The sequence below is a fragment of the Gracilinanus agilis genome, chromosome 4 (genome assembly GCF_016433145.1).
Source record: "Gracilinanus agilis isolate LMUSP501 chromosome 4, AgileGrace, whole genome shotgun sequence".
Classification (NCBI taxonomy): Eukaryota; Metazoa; Chordata; class Mammalia; order Didelphimorphia; family Didelphidae; genus Gracilinanus; species Gracilinanus agilis.
The window spans coordinates 207,554,957-207,577,809 of NC_058133.1; the positions used below are offsets into that span (position 1 = coordinate 207,554,957).

The 22,853-nt window shown below is 38.6% G+C and overlaps 2 protein-coding genes across 3 annotated transcripts in view; both read left to right on the plus strand.

Annotated features, from left to right (window-relative positions):
• The window catches only part of PRPSAP1 (phosphoribosyl pyrophosphate synthetase associated protein 1), a 63,208-nt gene that overhangs the window by 27,910 nt on the left and 12,445 nt on the right, over window positions 1-22,853 (plus strand). The window contains exons 2-7 of one of the 2 annotated variants that reach the window (XM_044672405.1): window positions 8,819-8,871; window positions 12,376-12,442; window positions 18,892-19,064; window positions 20,135-20,250; window positions 20,749-20,804; window positions 21,607-21,752. In XM_044672405.1, coding sequence (XP_044528340.1) covers window positions 8,819-8,871; window positions 12,376-12,442; window positions 18,892-19,064; window positions 20,135-20,250; window positions 20,749-20,804; window positions 21,607-21,752 — 611 coding nt within the window. The remainder of the gene's footprint in view (window positions 1-8,818; window positions 8,872-12,375; window positions 12,443-18,891; window positions 19,065-20,134; window positions 20,251-20,748; window positions 20,805-21,606; window positions 21,753-22,853) is intronic. The other variant, XM_044672406.1, reaches the window with a different exon arrangement.
• On the plus strand, window positions 2,676-6,190 carry LOC123244115 (E3 ubiquitin-protein ligase RBBP6-like). Its single transcript, XM_044672404.1, has one exon. It carries the CDS (start codon window positions 3,633-3,635, stop codon window positions 6,168-6,170), a length of 2,538 nt encoding a protein of 845 aa, XP_044528339.1. The 5' UTR covers window positions 2,676-3,632; the 3' UTR covers window positions 6,171-6,190.

Genomic DNA, 22,853 nt, shown 5'->3' on the forward strand with positions numbered 1-22,853 from the left:
CTAGCAGATTGGCTAAAATGAAAGAAGGGGAGAGTAATGAATGTTGGAGGGGATGTGGCAAAATTGGGACATTAATGCATTGCTGGTGGAGCTGTGAACTGATCCAGCCATTCTGGCTGGCAATTTGGAATTATGTTCAAAGGGCTATAAAAGAATGCCTTCCCGTTGATCCAGTCATACCATTGCTTGGCTTGTACCCCAAAGAGATCATAGATAAACAGACTTGTACGAAAATATTCATAGCTGTGCTTTTTTGGTGGCAACAAATTGGAAAAGGAGGGGATGTCCTTCAATTGGGGAATGGCTGAAGAAACTGTGGTTTATGCGGGTGATGGAATACTATTGTGCTAAAAGGAATAATAAACTGGAGAAGTTCCAGGCGAACTGGAGAGACCTCCAGGAACTGATGCAGAGCGAAAGGAGCGGAGCCAGAAAAACTCTATACACAGAGACTGATATACTGTGGTAAAATTGAATGTAATGGACCTCTGTACCAGCAGCAATACAATGACCCAGGACAGTTCTGAGGGATTTATGGTAAAGAAAGCTACCCACATTCAGAGGAAGGACTGCAGGAGAGGAAACATATAAGAAAAGCAACTGCTTGAACGCATGGGTCCAGGTGGACATGATTGAGGGTGTGGACTGGAAACTACCGCACCAATGCAACTACCAACAATTTGGAAATTGCTCTTGATCAAGGACACATGACAAAACTAGTGGAAATGCGCATCGGCCATGGGTGGGGGGGGTCGGGGGGGGGGTTAAAGGGGAAAGGTGGAGCATGAATCATGTAACCATGTTAAAAATGAATATTAATAAATGTTAAAAAAAAAAAAAAAGAAATATAAACGTTGCTGGCAGCTGGGTGGCCCAGTGGATTGACAGCTAGGCCTAGAGACAGGAGGTCCTATGTTCAAATCTGGCCTCAGACACTTCCTAGCTGTGTGATCCAGGGCAAGTCACTTAACCCCCATTGCCTAGCCCTTACCACTCCTCTGCCTTCGAGCCAATACACAGTATTGACTCTGAGATGGAAGGGAAGGCTTTAAAATCCCTATCTCTATCTCTATCTCTATCTCTATCTCTATCTCTATCTCTATCTCTTGACATTTCACCCTATATAGTTGGTCACTGTTCCCTCTATGGAAACTTCTTCTAGTTACCCTGTTGGTAATAACGATTCCTAATATTTGCCAATATCTTCTTTTCTTGTAGGGATACAAATCGATTGAACTTATTGTGTCCCTTAAAGAAAAGATTTTTCTAGCAAACTACCAAGAAACGTTTTTACAGAATTAGAAAAAAACTGTAACAAAGTTCATTTGAAAGAACAAAAAATATCAAGGGAATATCAAGGGAAATTGTGAAAAATAAAAACAAAAAACAAAAAACGTGAAGGAAGGTAGCCTAGCGGTACCAGATAGTAAAGTATGACTATAAAGCAGGGGTCATCAAAACAATATGGTACTAGCCAAGAGACAGGAGGGAGGATCAGTGGGATAGACTTGGGGTAAGTGACTTCAGTAAGACCTTTAATGCTAAACGCAAAGAGCCCAACTTTGGGGACAAAAATTTGCTATTTGACAAAAACTGCTGGGAACACTGGAAAACAAAATGGGAGAGATTAGGTTGAGATCAACATCTCACACTCTACGCCAAGATGAATTCACAGTGGGTGAATGACTTGAATATAAAGAAGGAGACTATAAGAAAATTAGGCGAACACAGAATTGTATTCTTGTCAGATCTCTGGGAAAGGAAAGATTTAAAAAACCAAGCAAGAGTTAGAAAAAAATTACAAAATGTAAAATAAATAATTTCGATGACATTAAATTAAAAAGTCTTTGTACAAACAAAAACAATGCAACTAAAATCAGAAGGGAAACAACAAACTGGGGGGCGGGGGGTGGGGAAAATCTTTACAAACAAAAACTCTGACAGAGGTCTAATTGCTCAAATATACCAGGAGCTAAATCAATGGTCCAAAAAAAAAATCAAGCCATTGTCCAGTGGATAAATGGGCAAGGGACATGAATAGGCAATTTTCAGATAAAGAACTCAAAACTCTCAATAAGCACATGAGAAAGTGTTCCAAATCTCTAATGATTAGAGAAATGCAAATCAAAACAACTCTGAGGTATCACCTCACACCCAGCTGATTGGCTAAAATGACAGCAGGGGAGAGTACTGAATGTTGGAAGGGGATGTGGCAAAACTGGGACATTAATGGTGGAGGCGCGATTTGATCCAACCATTCTGGATGGCAATCTAGAACCATGCCCAAAGAGCTCTAAAAGAATGCCTGCCTTTTGATCCAGCCATACCATTGCTGGGTTTGTACCCCAAAGAGATCACAGGGAACCTTTGATCCAGCCATACCATTGCTGGGTTTGTACCCCAAAGAGATCACAGGGGAAAAGACATGTACAAAAATGTTTATAGCCATGCTCTTTGTGGTGGCAAAAAACAAAAAACAAAAAACAAAAAAAAAAAATGGAAAAGGAGTGTATGCCCTTCAATGGGGGAATGGCTGAACAAATTGTGGTATATGCTGTTGATGGAATACTATTGTGCTCAAAGGAATGATAAACTGGAAGAATTCCATGTGAACTGGAAAGCCCTGCAGGAACTGATGCAGAGCCAGAAGAACATTGTACACAGAGACATAAGGGACTTCTCTACTAGCAGCAATGCAATGGCCCAGGTCAGTTCTGAGGAACTTATGGAAAAGAAAGCTACCCACATTAAGAGGAGGAACTATAGGGGTGGAGACACAGAAAAACAATTGTTTGAAGCCATGGGTTGATGCGGCCATGATTGGGGTTGTAGACTGGAAACAACCACACCAATGCAACTATCTATCATACTATGGAAATAAGTCTTGATTGATGACACAGGTGAAAAGCAGTGGAAACAATAATTGCACCCAAGTTCATACCCTGGGAGAAAGGAAGTTCACACCCTCAGAGGCAGAGAGTTCACACCTCCAGAGGCAGAAAGTTCACACCCTGAGGAAAAGGAAGTCAGTCCTATAAAGGCAGAGCAGAGGGCTGGGATTGAGTTCTGGCTTGGTGACTCTGGTTGAAGGAAGAGTCTTGTGCTAGTGGCCCCTACTGAAGGGACTCAAGCTCACATTCAGAGTTCTCAGTTGGTGAACTCCAGCTGAAGGAAGAGGCTTGGGCTGGTGGCCCTTGCTGAAGGGACTCTCGGACTTGGAGTTGGATTCCTGCCTTGCTCACTCGGGCTGAAGGGAAGAGCTTCTTGCTGGGGACCCTTGCTAAAGAGACTCTCAGGCTCTTCTGACTGCAGCTTGGAACTTTGTTGGACGTGAGCTGAATTTCTTTGGGAGAAGCACTTAGGGTATTTAGCGAAACTGCTCCCCACCTACAAATTCCTTTCCCCCATACCCTCCTGCTCCCCAGTCATTTGAGTATTGGGGCACGGGTGGGGGCTGTTCTTGGTTCCTAACCCCATTTGTGGGGTGGGGGTGGCAATAAGGCCTAAGCTTCCCCCCAGTTTCTGAGTGTTTCTTTTTCCTCTGTGTGCATATCTCTCAAGTCAATAAATTGCATAAACATATCATTCAGTGTCAGGTCTCATCACTGAGCCTTAGGGGGACTTTTGGCACCATGTCCTGTGTGCATTACAAATTTTTCTCCAAACTCAAGTATGACACCGTTACCTTTGATGGACTCCACATCTCCCTGTGTGATTTGAAGAAGCAAATCATGAGGAGAGAGAAACTCAAGGCTGCTAGCTGTGATCTGCAGATCATCAATGCAGAAACGGAAGAAGAATACAAGGGTGAAGATGCCCTGATTCGCAAGAATTCCTCCGTTATTGTGAGAAGAGTTCCCGTTGGAGGTGTTCCATCTACAAGCAAGACTTATGTCTTAGGGCTAAGTAGAGCAGTGAGTGGAACCTCAGAGGCAGACCTATCTAATTCATGGAGAAGACACCTCGATAGGCCTAGTAACGTCCAGCGGGAGGCTAAAACGCAAACTAAAATGAAGACTGAGGACTCTTGTGCCTCGATTTCTGTGGCCCAGCTTATAAAGACTGCCAATCTGGCTGAAGCCGATGCTCCTGAAGAAGATAAAATCAAAGCAATGATGGTACAGTCTGCCCACCAATACGATCCCATCAACTACATGAAGAAACCTCTGGGTCCACCTCCACCATCTTATACCTGTTTCCGGTGTGGCAAACCTGGCCATTACATAAAGAATTGCCCCACCAATGGGGATAAAAACTTTGAGCCACTTCCCAGAATTAGAAAGAGTACCGGAATTCCTAGAAGTTTTATGATGGAGGTGAAAGATCCTAACACGAAAGGTGCCATGCTTAGCAACACTGGAAAATATGTTATCCCGATTATACACGCGGAGGCATATGCCATAGGGAAGAAAGAGAAACCACCTTTCCTAGCAGAAGAACCATCGTCCCCCTCACAAGAGGAAGACCCCATCCCGGATGAACTCTTATGTCTACTCTGCAAAGATATAGTGACAGACGCAGTCGTCATACCTTGCTGTGGAAACAGTTATTGCGACGAATGCATAAGAACGGCGTTGCTAGAATCAGACGAACATAGGTGTCCCACTTGTCATCAGAACGATGTGTCTCCAGATGCCTTAATAGCCAACAAATTCTTGCGCCAGGCTATCGATAGATTCAAAAAGGAAAGTGGTTGCACTAAAAGGCTTCAAAAGCAAATATGCCCACCCGCGCCTCCACCCCCGCCTCCAAGACCACCGGTTCAGCGGGACCTACAACCAGTGAGGAGACTTCCGATTTCAAGACAACAGGACCCTTTGACCATTCCAGGGACTCCATCTCCATCTGCATCTGCATCTGCATCTGCTCCTGCTGCTACTCCTAGAGCTTCATCCACAACTCCTAATCAACCTTCCCTTTCCTCTGCTGGACCTAGAAATCAACCTTCTACTCCAGCACCACTTCCTGATAGAACTGCCACAGAAAAACCAGATGGGCCTCTCCGTGATCCTGAGGATAAAAGCACACCTGCTGCAGCTTTGCTCTCAGATCATCCTGACACGTCTTCATCGCTAGCCACTAGTGCCCTAACGGAAGTAAAGGGCGGCCAGATACTCGTACCTGGAGCACCTTCTTTGCTTGGGCAGTCCCTTTGGCATGGGCAGCCGATACCTACCATTCATCCGCTAAGAACAAATGCTGCTCAATCTGCTGCGGGTGGCAGAAGTGGTTGGAAAGCAAGCACAAATCGGAGACGAAGTATGGGTGAACGCTCACACAGGACTCAAGGCCCCTCGCTGCCAGCAACACCTGTACCACCACCTCGGTTCCCTCCTCATTTTCCACCTGGGCAACCACCACCTGCTGCCTACAGCGTCCCTCCTCCAGCTTTCCCTCCAGCGCCTACAGCTTTATCAACAGCAGGACAAACAGCTCACTCAAAGACTATCCCAGCAACACGAGCTCTACCCTTATCCAGGGAAGACTTCTACAGAGAGCAAAGACGTCTAAGAGAGGAGGAAAGGAAAAAGTCCAGACCAGATGATTTTACAAAGGGTTCTGCTAAGGAACTGATGGAATGCAGAAAGATTCCAAAGAAGCATAGACGCTCATTTTCAAGGTCCAAATCGCCATATAGGGGCTCCTGCTCTTCAAGAAGTTCACATATCTATGCTAAATGGAGATGTGATTCCTCCCGGTCCCCTGCCTATTCTCCACCCTTTAGGCCTTCACGCTCTCCTTCTTATTCACCATTCCCTCCATGTTCCAGAAGAGGCAGAGGGAAAAGTCGAAATTATCCTGCAAGATCCAGGTCTCGTGGATATCACTGCTCCAGATCCAGGTCGCCCCCATATCGGGGATGGCGTTCACGATCGAGATCCCCTCCAGTTTTTAGGGGACGGTCTCCTCATAGACAAAATACACCTCAAGGAGAGACAGCTCACCGCACTCGCAACAAAGGTGCCAGTTACCCAGAAAAGAGTTCGGCAAGACGTGGTCGCACCACAAAGGATAGGGCCCCGTCAAAAGAGAAGGAGAATGAAAATCCACCAGCAGATGAGAAAAGAAACAGACACGAGAAACGCCGAAAGAGAAGAAAGGAGGAAGACCATGAAGAATCCCCTAACACAGAATTGCTAGAGAGTCCTCGCAAAAAAAGGAAGTGTTAATTCCCTGTTCGCCATCTTAAGTCTCTGTCTGGGAAATGAGCTGAAAAACCGCAAAGGTAAGGCACGCAATATCTTGGCCCAGAAAACCCCAAATGGAGGCAAAAGATCTGGGCACGCCTGAAATAACCAAACAACAACTCTACAGTGTAACTCACTTCAGCGATTGTAAAGAAGAGAAACATTCTCTTCTTGAATAGAAAATGCTCCTTCAAGAAATATAAATGTTGCTGGCAGCTGGGTGGCCCAGTGGATTGACAGCTAGGCCTAGAGACAGGAGGTCCTAGGTTCAAATCTGGCCTCAGACACTTCCTAGCTGTGTGATCCAGGGCAAGTCACTTAACCCCCATTGCCTAGCCCTTACCACTCCTCTGCCTTGGAGCCAATACACAGTATTGACTCTGAGATGGAAGGGAAGGCTTTAAAATCCCTATCTCTATCTCTATCTCTATCTCTATCTCTATCTCTATCTCTATGTCTTGACATTTCACCCTATATAGTTGGTCACTGTTCCCTCTATGGAAACTTCTTCTAGATAGTATACTTGTCAGATCTTTGGGAAAGGAAAGATTTTAAAACCAAGCAAGAGTTAGAGAAAATTACAAAATTTAAATTAAATGATTTTGATTATATCAAGCTAAAAAGCTTTTGTACAAACAAAATCAATGTAGTCAAAATCAGAAGGGAAACAACAAATTGGGAAAAAATCTTTATAACAAAAAACTCTGACAGGGGTCTAATTACTCAAATATACAAGGAGTTAAAGCAATTGTATAAAAAATCAAGCCATTCCCCAATTGATAAATGGGCAAGAGACATGAATAGGCAATTTTCAGGTAAAGAAATCAAAAGTATCCATAAGCATATGAGAATGTTCTAAATCTCTAATAATTAGAGAAATGTAAATCAAAACAACTCTGAGGTATCACCTCACATCTAGCAGATTGGCTAAAATGATAGCAGGGGAAAGTAATCAATGTTGGAGGGGATGTGGCAAAACTGGGACATTAATGCATTGCTGGTGGAGTTGTGAACTGATCCAACCATTCTGGATGGCAATTTGGAACTATGCTCAAAGGGCTTTAAAAAAAATGCCTGCCCTTTGATCCAGTCATACCATTGTTAGTTTTGCACCCCAAAGAGATCATAAATAAACAGACTTGTATGAAAATATTTATAGCTGCGCTTTTTGTGGTGGCAAAGAACTTGAAAAGGAGGGTATGTCCTTCAATTGAGGAATGGCTGAACAAATTGTGGTATATGCTGGTGATGGAATACTATTGTGCTCAAAGGAATAATAAACTAGAGGAATTCCAGGTGAACTGGAAAGACCTCCAGGAACTGATGCAGAGTGAAAGGAGCAGAGCCAGAAGAACATTGTACACAGAGACTGATATACTATGGTAAAATTGAATGCAATGGACTTCTGTACCAGCAGCAATGCAATGACACAGGACAGCTCTGAGGGATTTATGGTAAAGAACGCTACCCACATTCAGAGGAAGAACTGCAGGAGAGGAAACATAAAAGAAAAACAATTGCTTGAACGCATGGGATGAGGTGGTCATGATTGGGGATTTAGACTCGAAACTACCACACCAATGCAACTAACAACAATTTGGAAATAGGTCTTGATCAATGACACATGTTAAAACCAGTGGAGATGTGCATCGGCCATGGGTGGGGGGAGTGTGGGGAGTGAAGGGGAAAGTAGTAGCATGAATCATGTAACCATGTTAAAAATGAATATTAACAAATATTTAAAATAAAGATATTTAATATTTTTACTTACATGTCTTTCATATTAAGTAAAATGCATGAAAAACCATAATTGTTCTTGAAACTGAAAAGTTTCTGCATCAATGAAAATATTGCAATTTTATAAGAAAGTAAACTGGTGATGGGGGGAAATCTCTGAATGAGATATTTGACAAATCTAAAATATATAGGGAATTTAACTCATACAGAAGGCCATTTCCTAAGAGATTAGTAGTTGAAGGATATTAATAAATAATTCTCAGAACCGTTGTAAACTATTAACCAGTCATAAAATATTGCTTCAGATCATTAGTAGAGAAATGCTCATCAAAACAACCTTGTGATTTTATCTCACAACTCCATATAAGATTGACAAAGATGGAAATAGGCTGTTTAGGATGGGTTCCAGAAAGAAAAGCACACTAACATTAGATATGAATTAATTCAACTGTATTTGGAAATACATTTTTTTTTAATGCCTGAAATTTATGACCCAGAAATACCACTGTAGACACATATACCAAGGAAGTTAAAGATAGAAATAAAACTTGCATAGACTCCAAAACTTCATAGTAGCATCTTAGTGAAAGCAAAGAACTAGAAACAAAGTAGACGCTTATTGACTGGGAAATGACATACCAACTGTGGCACAAAAATGTAATGTAATATATTATCATGCCATACTAAACCACAAATATGAAAGATTCAAAGACGCACAAGAAGACATGAATTGATGTAAAGTAATTAGAACCAGAAAAATAATATATCCAATAAGTTACAGTGTAAATGGAAAGAACAAAAAAAGAAAGATAGTGTAATTATAGTGACCATACAACTCTATTGAAGAAAAAAGACTTAAAAGTAAAACTTAATCACATTTTTTTCTCCGGTAGACGTCTTGGTGCCGAGTTGGGAAAGTCTGTTGTGTACCAGGAAACAAATGGAGGTAAGAATTTTGCCTTTACTAACTTGGCTATGTTTAGAAGTAAGTTTGGTTATCCAGCATTTTTTTAGAGCTACTTCTTAGGATCTTTTGCACACAGAGTTTCTTCTTTAATAATAGGGACAAATAGAATCATAATTTTATAGCTGGAAGAGACTTTTTTTTTTAGCCTTTTGGTATTTTTTTTCCAATTACATATAAACCATTTTTTACAATTGTTTTCCTACATTTTGCAATTTAGATTAACCCCCCTCCCACTATCATAAATTGTTATTGGTTATACCAGTGCTCTCATGTAATACATATTTCTATATTTCATATGCTATGACAAAAGACACATATCACACATATAATAAAAACTCATGGAGGAAATAAAGTGGAAGATGGCATGTTTTGATCTGCAATCAAATTCCAACAGTTCCTTCTTTAGCTTTGAATAGCATTTTTTGTCATGAGTTCCTAATGGGATTATTTTGGGACTTTGTTTTAATAGTTTAGTTCTTCACAATTAATAATTATACAGAATTTCCATGTTGTACATTTTTTTGTTTACACTTTTCTCCTGGTTCTGCTCACTTCACTTTGCATCAGTTCATACAAGTTTTCCCAGGTTTTTCCTAAGCTTATCTTGTTCAATATTTCTTATGGCACAGTAGTATTCTATTTATAACTAGATACCATAAGTTGTTCATCCATTCCCCAACTGATGGACACGCTCCTTCTTTTGTAAGAGACTTGCAAGGCCAATCCCTCCTCATTTTACAGATGAGGAAACTGAGAGGTGAAATCTCTTTTCCAAAGTCATAGAGAAATGTCAGTATGTTCATCTTCTCTTTTTCCCAATATACATCATTAACCATTATCCAGGGTACCAGAAATATTTTCATGTAGAAAACGTTGGCTTTTTAGCATTAGTTCAACAAGCATTTAAGAGCTGACTTTGATAGCAAGATGAATAAACAATGCAACCAGTGCCCAGAGAGCTTCAGTGGTGCATACTACATGGGAGGAAACTGTGTTTCAGTGTTACTGATTTTTATTTGATTACTGGATATTTCCAATGTAAGAAAACCACTTTTTCTCAATAGAAGAAAAGTAAGCTATCAATAACCACATGAACAAAAATACTCTAAATCCCTAATTAAAGAAATACAAATTAATACTCTCATCAAATTGACAAAGATGATAAAAGAGAAATATAGCAGTTGTCTTTGTTATCTTTTATTTTTATATCACTCGTATTTCCTATTACATTCCCTAATTTAAAAGGAAAAGAATAATTAAACAAAAATAACCAACATAGCCAAAAAAAAAAAAATCTGCCTCCAATCTAGTGCCCTCTTCTCTCAGACAAAAAGTAGGAGTTGATGTCTTCTCATATTCTGAGTCATTGTAATTTCATACCATTTCCATTTCTTGTTCCAATTAGTTATTGTATATATTATCTTTCTGGTTTGGTTACTTTAGTTAAGTCTTTTTTGTGTTCTTTAAATTCATCATATTGTTTCTTTTCTTTTAAACCTTTTCCTCCTATCTTAGAATTGATAGTAAGTATCAGTTCTAAGAAGGAAGAGCAGTAAGGGCTGGGCAATTAGGGTTAAGTGACTTGCTCAGGGTCACATTGCTAGAGAGGCCAAATTTAAACCTGGAACTTCTGACCCCAGGCCTGACTATCAACAGAGTCATATAACTTCTCCTTCATTCATTGTTTCTTAAAGTATATGTTATATTAATTTACCACAATTTATTTAGACATTTCTCAAGAAACAAATATTCGTTTCCAGTTTTTTGTTATTACAGAAAGCACCTCTGTAAAGAAACTAGCCATTTTGGCAGGAGTTTTTGGAGAACAGGTACATTAATGCACTATTGTTGATGGAGCTCCAAATTTAATTGTTCTAGAAAACAGTTTGGAACTATGCCCCCAAAGTCAGTAAGTGCTACATGCCCTTTGAACTAGAGATAACTACTATCAGTTATAGCCCAAGTAGGTCAGGGACAGGTAGGAAAACAACTACGTTCAAAAATAGTATCAATCTTTGTCCTAACAAAAAAAACCCTGAAAATGTGGTTTGTGTTATTTGTAGAATAACGAAACAAATTTTACAGTATTATGATTTTGTCAGAATTACATTAAAAATTATGAATGATGGTTTCAGAGAAACCTTTATGAACTACTGTAGAGTAAAATGATCAGGTTTGGGAGAATAGTTCCTGCATTAACATTTATACCTGTTAAGAAAGAGTACTTTGAAAGTCTTCAGAATTTTGCTCAAAGCATCAAATTATAATGAATTCAAAAAGACTTTTGGAAAAATATACTACCTATTTCTTGGCCAAGAAGTGATGGAGTAGAGATTTAGAATGAAATATGGGGCAGCTGGGTAGCTCAGTGGATTGAGAGTCAGGCCTAGAGACAGGAGGTCCTAGGTTCAAATTCGTCCTCAAGACATACTTCCCAGCTGTGTGACCCTGGGCAAGTTACTTGACCCCCATTGCCCACCCTTACCACTCTTCCACCTAGGAGCCAATACACAGAAGTTATGGGTTTAAAAAAAATATTAAAAAAAAAAAAGAATGAAATATGCCTCCTCCTTTATAGCCTTCATCACTTCACACCTCAGCTATTATAATAGACTGCTGCTGGTAGGTCTTTGTATATTCATCCCTACTCTGTCTATCCTCCATTCAGCCATTAAAGTGATTTTCCTAAAATAAGGCTGATCATATCACTGTCCTACTCATTAAATTCCAGTGGTTTCTTGTTGCCTGCAGGAGCAAATATAAAATGCTGTTTGGCATTCAGAACCCTTCATAACCTAGTCTCCTCTTATCTTCCCATTTTAATATACTCTTTCATCCAGTGACACCAGCCTGCTCTGTTCTGGCTGTTCCAAGAACAAGATGCTCCAGGCATTTTCTCTGGCTCTCTCCCATACCTACCTGGAATGCTCTCCCTCCTAATGCGATTACTGACCTATCTGGTTTCTTTTAAGTCTCAAATAAGGGGGCAGCTGGATAGCACAGTGGATTGAGAGTCAGGCCTAGAGACACGAGGTCCTAGGTTCAAATCCGTCCTCAGACACTTCCCAGCTGTGTGACCCTGGGCAAGTCACTTGACCCCCATTGCCCACCCTTAACCACTCTTCCACCTAGGAGCCAATACACAGAAGTTAAGGGTTTAAAAAAAAAAAGTCTCAACTAAAACCTCCACCTTCTATATGAAGCCTTCCCCAATCCAATTTAATTCTAGTGCCTTCCCTCTGTGAATTATTTCCTATTCATCCTGTATATAGCTTGATTTTTATGCATTTGTTTGCTTAGATTCAAACCTTCTTGAGGGTAAGGACTAACTTTTCTTCTCTTTTTATGTCCCCAGCACTTAACACAGAACCTGGCACTTAATAAATGTTTATCATTTGATAAGAAAGCTACTTTTTATAATATCTTTTTGGTTTCATTGAGTTATAAACTATCCGCATTTAAAATCTTTTTTTCCCTTTTCAGAAACAAGAGTTGAAATAAAGGAATCAGTTCGTGGTCAAGATATCTTTATTATACAGACAATACCAAGGTAAGAACTCGTTTTATGTTTTTTCCAAATATTTCTTCCAAAATAGAATTTTTAGATTCACAGAACTGTGCATGCTCATTAGAGCAAAATCTACTTCCCTGAGAAGTTTCTTCTAGGTAGAGGAATTCCGCTATGAGGCTTTTTGTAAACACTGCTTTGTTTGTTTAGCCTCCTGTATCAACATGGATCTCTGTTTTTCTCAGAACTAGCCAAACATCTAGTCCAGTGACACCTCTCCCACCTCTTTCTTCTTGCAGATCATCTTTCTACCATGATCTAAGAACTATCACTGAAATTCTGTGCACAGGAGAGAACAGGTTGCTCCAGTATGCGAATTTACATTTAGGGGATTGATGACATTCCTGTTCCCATTGAGGGCCATATTTCCACATCTCTCCACATATCTAATGTTTCCTCTCAAAAAACTGTTTTACTTTTAATTTATCCTGCAAGACAAACTTTTCTGAAATATATATATATTTAATTATAAAAGAGTCATCAATAAGAAAAAACTTGGTTTAACTTAAATAGTTAAGTACTTCTTATGTGCTAGGGGCTAGGCATACAGAGACAGAAAGAGAAACAGTACTTGCCCTGAAGCAGGATTTCTAAACTGGAGTCAGTGAACTTGTTTTTTAAAAATATTTTGATATCTGTGTTTCAATATATTTAGTTCCCATTGTGATTCTATTTATTTTAAGCATTTAAAAACATTATTCTAAGGGAACCATGAAACCCAGAAAAGAGTAAGAACCCCCAGGCTAGATAGTAACTGATATTTATATAGTGATTTAGGAGAGTGGACTAGATGATCATAAGTCAATTAATTCGAATGATCTAGCCCTTACCACCCTTCTGCCTTGGAACCAATACTTAGTATTTTTACTTAGTTTTTTTATTTTTCCATGTTTACATATTTTGTTTTCTTTCTCTCCCCTCTTCCCTCCCCCCTCCTGAATCCAATAGGCACTTCCACTGGGTTATACAAATGTTATCACTTATACTTATTTCCATATTATTCATTTTTGCAATAGTGCAATCTTTTAAAACCAAACCCCCAAATCATATATCCATATAAACAAATGAAAAGTCATTGGTTTTTCTTCTGTGTTTCTATTCCCACAGTTCTTTCTCTCAATATGGATAGCATTCTTTCTCCTAAGTCCCTCAGGATTGTCCTGGATCATTGCTATCAGTAGCAAAGTCCATTACATTCTATCATTCCACAATGGTTCGCTTTCTGTGTACAGTGCTCTCTTGGTTCTACTCATTTCATTCTGCATCAGTTCCTGGAGGTTCTTCCAGTTCATATAGAAATCCTCCAGTTAATCATTCTAGTAAAGGTTTTTATTTTTTTTAAATTATGTGATGCAAAAATTTTGGATGTTGTTATTGCTGTTGCTGTTGTTCAGTCACATCTCGATCTTTGTGACTCCATGTAGGGTTTTCTTGGCAAGGATACTGGATTAGTTTGCCATTTCCTTCTTCAGTGAATCCTTTTGTCAGGCAGTCAGGTTAAGTGACTTGCCATGGGTCGCACAACTATGCCTTAGGCAGGGTTTGAACTCAGGTCTTCCTGGCTCTAGGCCAAGACTCTATCCTTTGAGCCACCTGTCATTATTGTGGATATCTATATAGATTGCCCTCTCCCCCCCCCCCCTTAGCACCTGATATTGAGATCCAATTCAACAAATACTCACTGCTCACTTCAAATGTACCAGGATACCATCAGAGATTCAAAAACTGGACCTTCTTTAAAGATTCTTCATCTGGGCTAAAAAAGTGGTACCTAAGTAGCTCAATGGATAGAATGCCAGGTCTGGTGTCAGGAAGACCCAAATTCCAATGTGGCCTCACACACCTACTAGCTGTGTGACCCTGGGCAAGTCATTTAACCTCTATTTGCCTTAATTTGCTGGAGGAGGAGATGGCAGACCACTCTAGTATCTTTGCTAAGAAAATCAGACAGGACTGCACAACAACATAAACCCTATAGATTCCCAAGACTCTTGAGTCATTAACTATAATTTTGAGTAATATGTTATTCCCAAGCTAGTTTGGGTAGTTGGAAAAAATAAATTAAGTTAGAGTTGATTTGTGCCTATGTGAGTTCTAGAAATAGTAGCCATTACAAATTAATATTTGCAGTAATCCTGACATTAATTTTAAAATAATAAGAGCCACTAACCAGAATGAATTTCTCTTTTAATTGAAGAATGAAAAAATTCTCTTTAAAGTAAAACTGGAACAGCATCAGTCATGATCTTTAAGGGTGAATACCATGGGACCACATTAATTTAAGCTTATTCACTCTGTACTTACTGTCTCTTTAAGTCATAAGCCTGTGTTATTTAGAACTTTTGGGGGTTCCATTTAGAGGTATTTGGAGCTCATTTGAGCATGTGGGGGGCTTTGAGACTACATTTTCCATGAGTCAACGGGTTTCCGGTTTTGGACGTGGTGACATCTCCAACATAAAGCACAGCTTTTACAAGCTCTCTTTGGCTACATAGGAGATGGGAGAAGGTATGGACTTGTGGGCAGTTTGAATGGATCTTAGCCAGGCATGTGTTCTAATTTATTCTACTAACATGGCTTTAATTAAATTATTACTTTTCCTCTTAATATCAGGCTTTATCATTTTTAAATATAACATTAAGTATCTAAGAGCCTTAATTAAATGTCAGAGACAAACAAAATCCATCAGTGGCATTCATGATGGGCTCTAATTTGTTTTCAGTATTTTAACACTTCATTTAATGTACTATAATTGAACTTGGTAGCCTTGTGTCACTGTTTTACATTCTAGGTTTTAATCTTTTCTTGATGGACTAAATCCTTTTCAAGAATTATTTCTATTTAGCAAACATTTATATGTTTACTACATGTACAGCAAAGAATATACCAAAGCCCAACCAATAACCAGAAGCGTGGCCTTAGGCAATTCATTTAACTCTTCAATTTCCTTATTCATAGGGGTTTGTGGCCTTGATAACTTATAGTACTTTTCATTGATGAAATTCATATGATTATTTCTTTTATGCTAACTGATCCTAAAGCACTATAAACTTCTAAGTTCTTAGTCCAGTTTTTGTTTGTAGTTCATTGATGCCTTTTTTTTTTTTTTAAACCCTTGTACTTCGGTGTATTGTCTCATAGGTGGAAGTTGGTAAGGGTGGGCAATGGGGGTCAGGTGACTTGCCCAGGGTCACACAGCTGGGAAGTGGCTGAGGCCGGGTTTGAACCTAGGACCTCCCGTCTCTAGGCCTGACTCTCACTCCACTGAGCTACCCAGCTGCCCCTCATTGATGCCTTTTGTCTTTACGTGACAATTATTTCCCAACCTTCATTTTATATTGAACCATCTCTTGTGGGAAAAACAGAATAAGCAATATTTGAAACAATGACTACTTGCTCACCCAGCAAAATGTAAACTGAGTTGAAAACAGAAATGGCTTTGCTTTTGCCATTGTTTCTGCAAAATCTGGCACATAGGTGCCTGATAATTGTTTATTAAATAGTTTCCTAACATTAAACCAACCTAGCACCCCTGGTATAATGAATTTGTTATACTGAGTTTTTTGTTTTCTAGATATATTTCTCCCATCTCCTTTTGAAGATTTTAATTTTTCTTCATCAGTGTTCAGTAATGAATTCTATATTTATCTTTCTCTGCTTTATTTCTCCTTTGTTTGAATAACAAGACTATTTGCCTCATAAAAGTTTGGAAGAATGCCTTTTATCTTTCAAAATATTTGAAAAAATTTGCTTCTTTCTTTGGATTTCTTTTTCTCAACAATTCATTATTATCTTGATTCCTCCCCTTACACTCCCCCTCCCCCCCCCAAGATTGAACTATTTCCTGATTTGTTAGTTTGGGTTTAGTTTTTTTTTTGTTTTGTTTTGTTTTTTTTAATGATTCCCTTCTGTCAGAACAAATACCAAGTATCAATTCCAAGGCAGAAGAGCCATAAGGTCGAGGCAGTTGGGGTTAAGTGATTTGTTCAGGGTCATATAGCCAAGTTTTAAATTTCTTATTCATTTATCATTTTTCTTTGTGTTCTGTTTTGCTGGCCCATAATTGTCTAGTAGTTTGTGGTTTTTAAAAGTTAAAAAATAACATTTCATATCTATTTGACAGTGTAGTTTGTATCTACTATCTCAGGCCAAGTTTGACAACTATTTTGTACTTATGGTTTTTATGTTTATTTTGTAAGTACCTGTCTTCTCCATTGGAATCTAAGTTCCTTTCTAGATTGGATTGTTTTGTTCACACCGTTCCTTTGCTTGAAATGTTCTCTTTCCCTCTCTTCACCCTATGAATTATGCCCATCTATTGAAGCCCAACACAAGACCTCCTCTGCTATTTCCCCCTTGATGATGACCCTTCTTTTGAACTTTACCTGGCACGTTGTTTACACCCCTCTAATGCCCTTACTCTGCAATATTACCTGTGTTTGGTCTTGTTCCTCTCTTATTACTTATATAAGCTCCATGAATGCAAGGACTCATCTGAACTTAGATCTTCTCTAGACTTTCCCCAGTAATCTGTGTGCAAGAGGAACAGATAATAAATAGTTGCTGAATTTGAATTCTCTGGAGAGGGAGAGTATCTACCAACTAAAAAGATAAGGCTGAGTGTCTGAGGGAAAAGACAAAAATACACTACCAGGAGAGAAGAGGGCTCTGCTAAAAGGGCCCCATTGTGTTTCTCCTCATTGAACCACTTACAATTGCAGTCAGCTCACACCGAGAGTGGCAATCCAGAATCATTGTAACTAGATAGACATTTCTTTGCCATCTTTGAAATTGCCTATTTTTTCATTTTGACAACAGATCAAAATCTGTATGAAGTGGGAAGGGCAAATCTGAGAACTTTCTCATTCAGGACTACAGTGTGATGGGGGTTGATTTCCCCCTGCTGGAAGTTCTGATGATGGCAACAAAATGGTGGGACAGTGTGGGTTAGAGAATGACTAAACAAATTGCCATATGTGAATGGAATAGAATACATTCACATATATGGAATTCAATAAAAAACATAACAAATGACATTCAGAGAAATCTGGAAAGAGGTGTATGAATTAATAATAGGACAAAGCAAGCCAAACTAGAAGAACAATATATACCATGACTCATTAATTTAAATGAAATGTGTAAGGCAACTGAATTCTGACTCATTATAATACTCAATTTTAGTTCCAGACTACAAATGACAAATCACATATTCCTCTTAGTAAAAAGGTGGGGGACTATGGGCACAGAATATTGTATATGATATCAACCTTAGACTCAGCATTATCTGGTTTAGTTTAATTTTTTTGTTAAAAGTTGTCATCTGTATCAAGAAATGAAGACTGCAAGAAAAAGGCATCCAATAAAACCTTTTAACAACAGATTTCCTGTAGATTCAGAAAAAATGGTAGAATTGTGTCCAAAGCTGTGGCTTGATCCCAAGAATTGTGTGATCCACCATTAGAAAGTTGACTGTTGACCCCCTCTCCCCCATTTCTTTAATAGCCAATTATAGTTCTTATCTCCAACATAACCATATCTACCTTTATCCCCAACACTTTCTAGCCAAATATATACAGATATTGCTAGGAAAATTCATCTCTATCCCCTGCCCCATATTATACTCTTTGTGGCTTCAGAGGATGGCTCTGTGCTTGAGGACAGTGACCAGTGGGTGAGGGTTCTACTACTCCCTTTTCCTTTGAGGTAGGACAGGGGATTATGGTCTGGATCACAAATATTACCTTCTCTCCACCTCCAAAGAAAGAAAAACAAAACTTCCAAATTCCCTTTAGTGGTGAATCAGATCCTGCCATCCTTCCAGTTCTTGTGGTACTCACAACTTCATTTCTGACTCCTTTTTCATATTCCCAAACCACCTGTCTAGTCAGCTGCCAGATCTTCTTGGTTCTTCCTTCACATTTCTTACACCTAACACTTCTCTTTTTCCTTCTAGCAACCCAAACTTTTACTATCTGAGAGTTGGAAATCAAACAGAAAGCTTATAGCTCTTAGATAGTTTTTTTTTTTTGTTTTTTTTTTTTGGTGATTAGTGTTTTGTCCTTGGCAATAGTTCAAGTGCTATAAGACATGAGGATTGTACAAGTAGGTGGATGTGATACCACATCACTGAGCCTTGCTCAGAATCTGGTGGTTGGTGGTTGGGGTCTAAAATGTGCCCCGCACAGTTCCAGATATGCTAGCAATCTTAAAAAACTAGGCATAGGGTCCAGGTGCCAGAGGTTGTTGACTTTGTTTTGAGAAGTTCTCAGCATGAACTGCTGAGTAGGTAGAGTTGGTGAATCTTCCCTAGAGCCCCCAAGAAAAGGTGAAGAACTGTATGTAATAGCTTAGCCTCCATCGGTCAGGAATTGGAATGCTTTTCAGGATGAAAAAAAGAAAAGAATCCTAATGGTTAGATTTTAATGTTTTAGAGATGTGAACACAGCTGTTATGGAGTTATTGATCATGGCCTATGCACTGAAGACTGCCTGTGCCAGGAATATTATTGGAGTCATCCCTTACTTTCCCTACAGCAAACAAAGCAAAATGAGAAAGAGAGGTTCCATTGTATGCAAGCTCCTAGCTTCCATGCTAGCCAAAGCAGGTAAGTACAACCCAAAATAGAAGATTTTTAGATTCCATCATTTTGACATCCTCATTGTTGAAGGTGGATCAAAATCTGGTGTCCTGATGTGAACCTCTGGACCTTGTTCCTCACTAATCCCCTCTGCCCCCAAGTAAATAAGTGAATGAATAAATAGATAAATAGACAAAAGAGTAAAGAGAATTCAAGAAAGTATTGCTTTCTGGTCACTTGCCTACTATCTGTCTTTTGCTTGGTTTCTATAGAATTTGTGTAGGGCTCAATATTGGTAATTTTGGCACAAACTCTTCTCTGCACCAACATGCTTCTCTTGCATTTCTTTAGTTTTCAAAAGTTTAAACTTGTTATTCTACTATTCTTTTGACCTTTTGGTCTAGCTTCATATATTTGCTTTTCTTAATTTGCTAATTCTTTTCCTGTGCAAGTTGTTTTTCTTTTAATAGTTATATGGTTGAACTTTAAAAAAGCAAACAAATCTCTTTCATTCCATATACCATCTTTTTCTGTTTTGTTTTGTTTTGTTTTTTACTCAGCTAGCTTATTTTCCCACCATTATTTTGCCTTCATGCCTATGAAACTGGTGTCAGCTTTTCTTGTATGTAAGAGAGGCAAAAAAATAAATCTCTTTGTTTTTGATATTTTCATGTTGCATTTTTCTTTTCCCATTCTGCCACTGCTTCACATTCTTCCTAATTGTCATTTAATCAAACTATTATCATCTACATCTCTTAGTGTTTCAGCATATACTGGCCTCATATTAAATTTCTCCTTTTATCTTCTGTTCTTTGATGAATTTTCAAGAACAAGTTCACACAAACCATAAGTAGGAGCAAACTTATTTTGCTTTTTAGTTTGGCCTGATGCATCCTTTGTGTCAGTAATTCTCATTGAGGTGTGATGTTAAAAGGACCTGTGTGTGACTGACTTGTTGACGTCTCCTTTGTTGATCTACCAGCATCACTGCCCACTCTTTGTCTCACTGATCCTTAATTGGGCCACAAGGTGCTGACCAGTGTATAGCTATTAATTTGTAGGTGAGAACATTGTAATTTTTTGTTTTAAAATTTCAGGTTTAACACACATTATAACTATGGATCTTCATCAAAAGGAAATACAAGGCTTTTTCAGCTTTCCTGTGGACAACCTTAGAGCATCACCTTTCCTACTTCAATATATCCAAGAAGAAGTGAGAAAACTTTTTATGCCAACTAGCAAAAACAGAGTAGTCTTCTTTAAAATATCATGTTGCTTTGTTCTTTTTCTGGTGTAGGCTTTAAGCATATAAAAGGCAGAACAGGTGTTTCTCACAGGACCCTCTTCTAATTATTTGAGGAAGGCATAAGTTAATAACCCAACCTCCCCATCAGTGAGCCATATATGTAGGTAGGATCGTGTTTTTTGGAAGACAAAAAAGGATAACATTCAGTCCATTTGGTGATCTGCTTATACTTTCCAAGCATAAAGACTCAAAATTTTTTATTTTTATCACAAGTGATAGAACAGTAGATTTTTTTTTTTGCTGACTTTAAATGATCAATCTGTTTAAAATGTTCTTCCTTAGTTGTCAGAGTATATTGCTCTGTTCTTCATTTCACTTAATTTTTACATCTTTTTTTTTTTTTCATCAAATTCTCTGATGTGACATTTGATGGCATTTTTATGATTTTTTTTCTTCTCAATGCAGATTCCAAATTACAGAAATGCAGTCATCGTAGCCAAGTCTCCTGATGCCGCAAAGAGGTAAAAAGCCAGAAATGTATGAACTCTTCCTATGATGCTGCTTTTATTAAAATTTAACTTTAATAGAACACAGTGGTGGGGCAACTATGTAGCACAGTTGATAGAGTGCCAGGCTTAGAGTTGGAAGAACCTAGATTCAAATCTGACCTCAGGTACTTCCTAGCTTCGTGATCCTGAGCAATTCATTTAACCCCCATTGCCTAACCCTTATCATCACTCTTTTGCCTTGGAATACCTGGTTTCAGTTCTAAGACAGAAGATAAAGGCTGGAAAAAAAATAGAATTCAGTGGCTCTGGTAATGTAGCCAGTCAGATTTTACCAATGTAAGTAGGCTTTTTTCAAATCTGCACCTGCTATTTCCACCCTTTAAAAGACGTTGTTCTTTATAGTCTTTTGAGAGAGCATTAAATTCTTCCTCAGAATTCTCAGGAAATGGAAAGCAGCTGGAATAATGTGAGTTTTTCTGACTTTAGTTTTCAGGACACTTCTGGTTGAGCACCCTTTTCCAAGTAGGTGTTATAATGCCATAAAGAACAACATTAAAATTAATTTAAGCAGAACTTAACTGAATTCACAAAATTGGTGTTAATATGGCTTTCCTATGGAGTACCAAAAGAATCCACCATCTTAAGAGATATATTCAAATTGAGGCCCAATACATATTTTTTTTTTAAATCCTGGATATGTTGGTACTTAATATAATGTTAAAACTCAGTGGAATAGTTTCCTTGATGATTAGTAAATACTAATGAAGTGATTCTTAGGGTTCTTTTTCATGATTATTCTTGGTTTTTCCCCTAGGGCCCAATCATACGCTGAGAGACTTCGCTTGGGGTTAGCCGTAATACATGGAGAGGCCCAATGTACAGAGCTCGACATGGATGATGGACGTCATTCTCCTCCAATGGTCAAAAATGCCACTGTCCACCCTGGTCTTGAGTTGCCTTGTAAGATTATCTTTGTTTTTACATTTTTCGAAGGGCCTATGCTTATGAGAAAAGCATGAGTTTGGAATTGAGACACCAGGAGATTTTTTATGTCATTTCCTCTGACTATGCCTTCAGTGATTTGAGAGCCAGATGATTTCTAAGATCTCTTTGGCTGTGTAGCTTTGTGACTGTGAATATTGCACTAAAGAATGAAACAGTAACCTTTTGTAAATATGCATGCAGCCTCAGTTTTCCCTTTAACATACATTTGAAGTTAGCATATGGATAAATGAGCCAAAGTGGACAACATTGAGGACTTTAAGGGTAAAATGTTCAAAACTTTAACATGAAATACTATAAAGGAAGATTAGAACTCTTTTTAAGTTTTTTATTTTTGTAAAATGGGCATTTTTTTAGACATTTATTAATATTCATTTTTAACATGGTTACATGATTCATGCTCCTACTTTCCCCTTCACCCCCCACACTCCCCCCACCCATGGCCAATGCACATTTCCACTAGTTTTGTCATGTGTCCTTGATCAAGACCTATTTCCAAATTTTTGATAGTTGCATTGGTGTGGTGGTTTCGAGTCCACACCCTCAATCATGTCCACCCTGACCCATGCGTTCAAGCAGTTGTTTTTCTTATATGTTTCCTCTCCTGTAGTCCTTCCTCTGAATGTGGGCAGCGTTCTTTACCAAAATGGGCATTTTTTAAAAGAAGGGGAATAACCCATTATAAATGGAAACTAGAGCATAGGGACCAGATAACTTTGGCCCACTCAGATTTTAATGTTTGTAAACTAGAGAACAGGCATAGACTGTTGCATGGTATCCAACTATTCTCCTAATATCAGTTGGCAGGAACGAAACTAATGCCTTTATGTTTTCACAACTAGGTCTTAATTACTGAGACCATGAAGTGGTCATGTTATTCAAATTCCTACTTCAGAGTTGGTCAGATTTGGTCATTGATTTCAACCCAATGAAAATGTCATATATGTCAGACAATAAGAAAAATGTGTTTCCTCTTCAAGCCTGTTAAAAAATAGTTATAGAAAGTAAAATTTTAAAAATTACTCAGTATTCTGGGCAGCTAGGTGACTCAGTGGATAG

Bases quoted from the DNA above. Each gene is read 5' to 3' on its own strand.
- LOC123244115 (XM_044672404.1), top strand. From the start codon at position 3,633: ATGTCCTGTGTGCATTACAAATTTTTCTCCAAACTCAAGTATGACACC.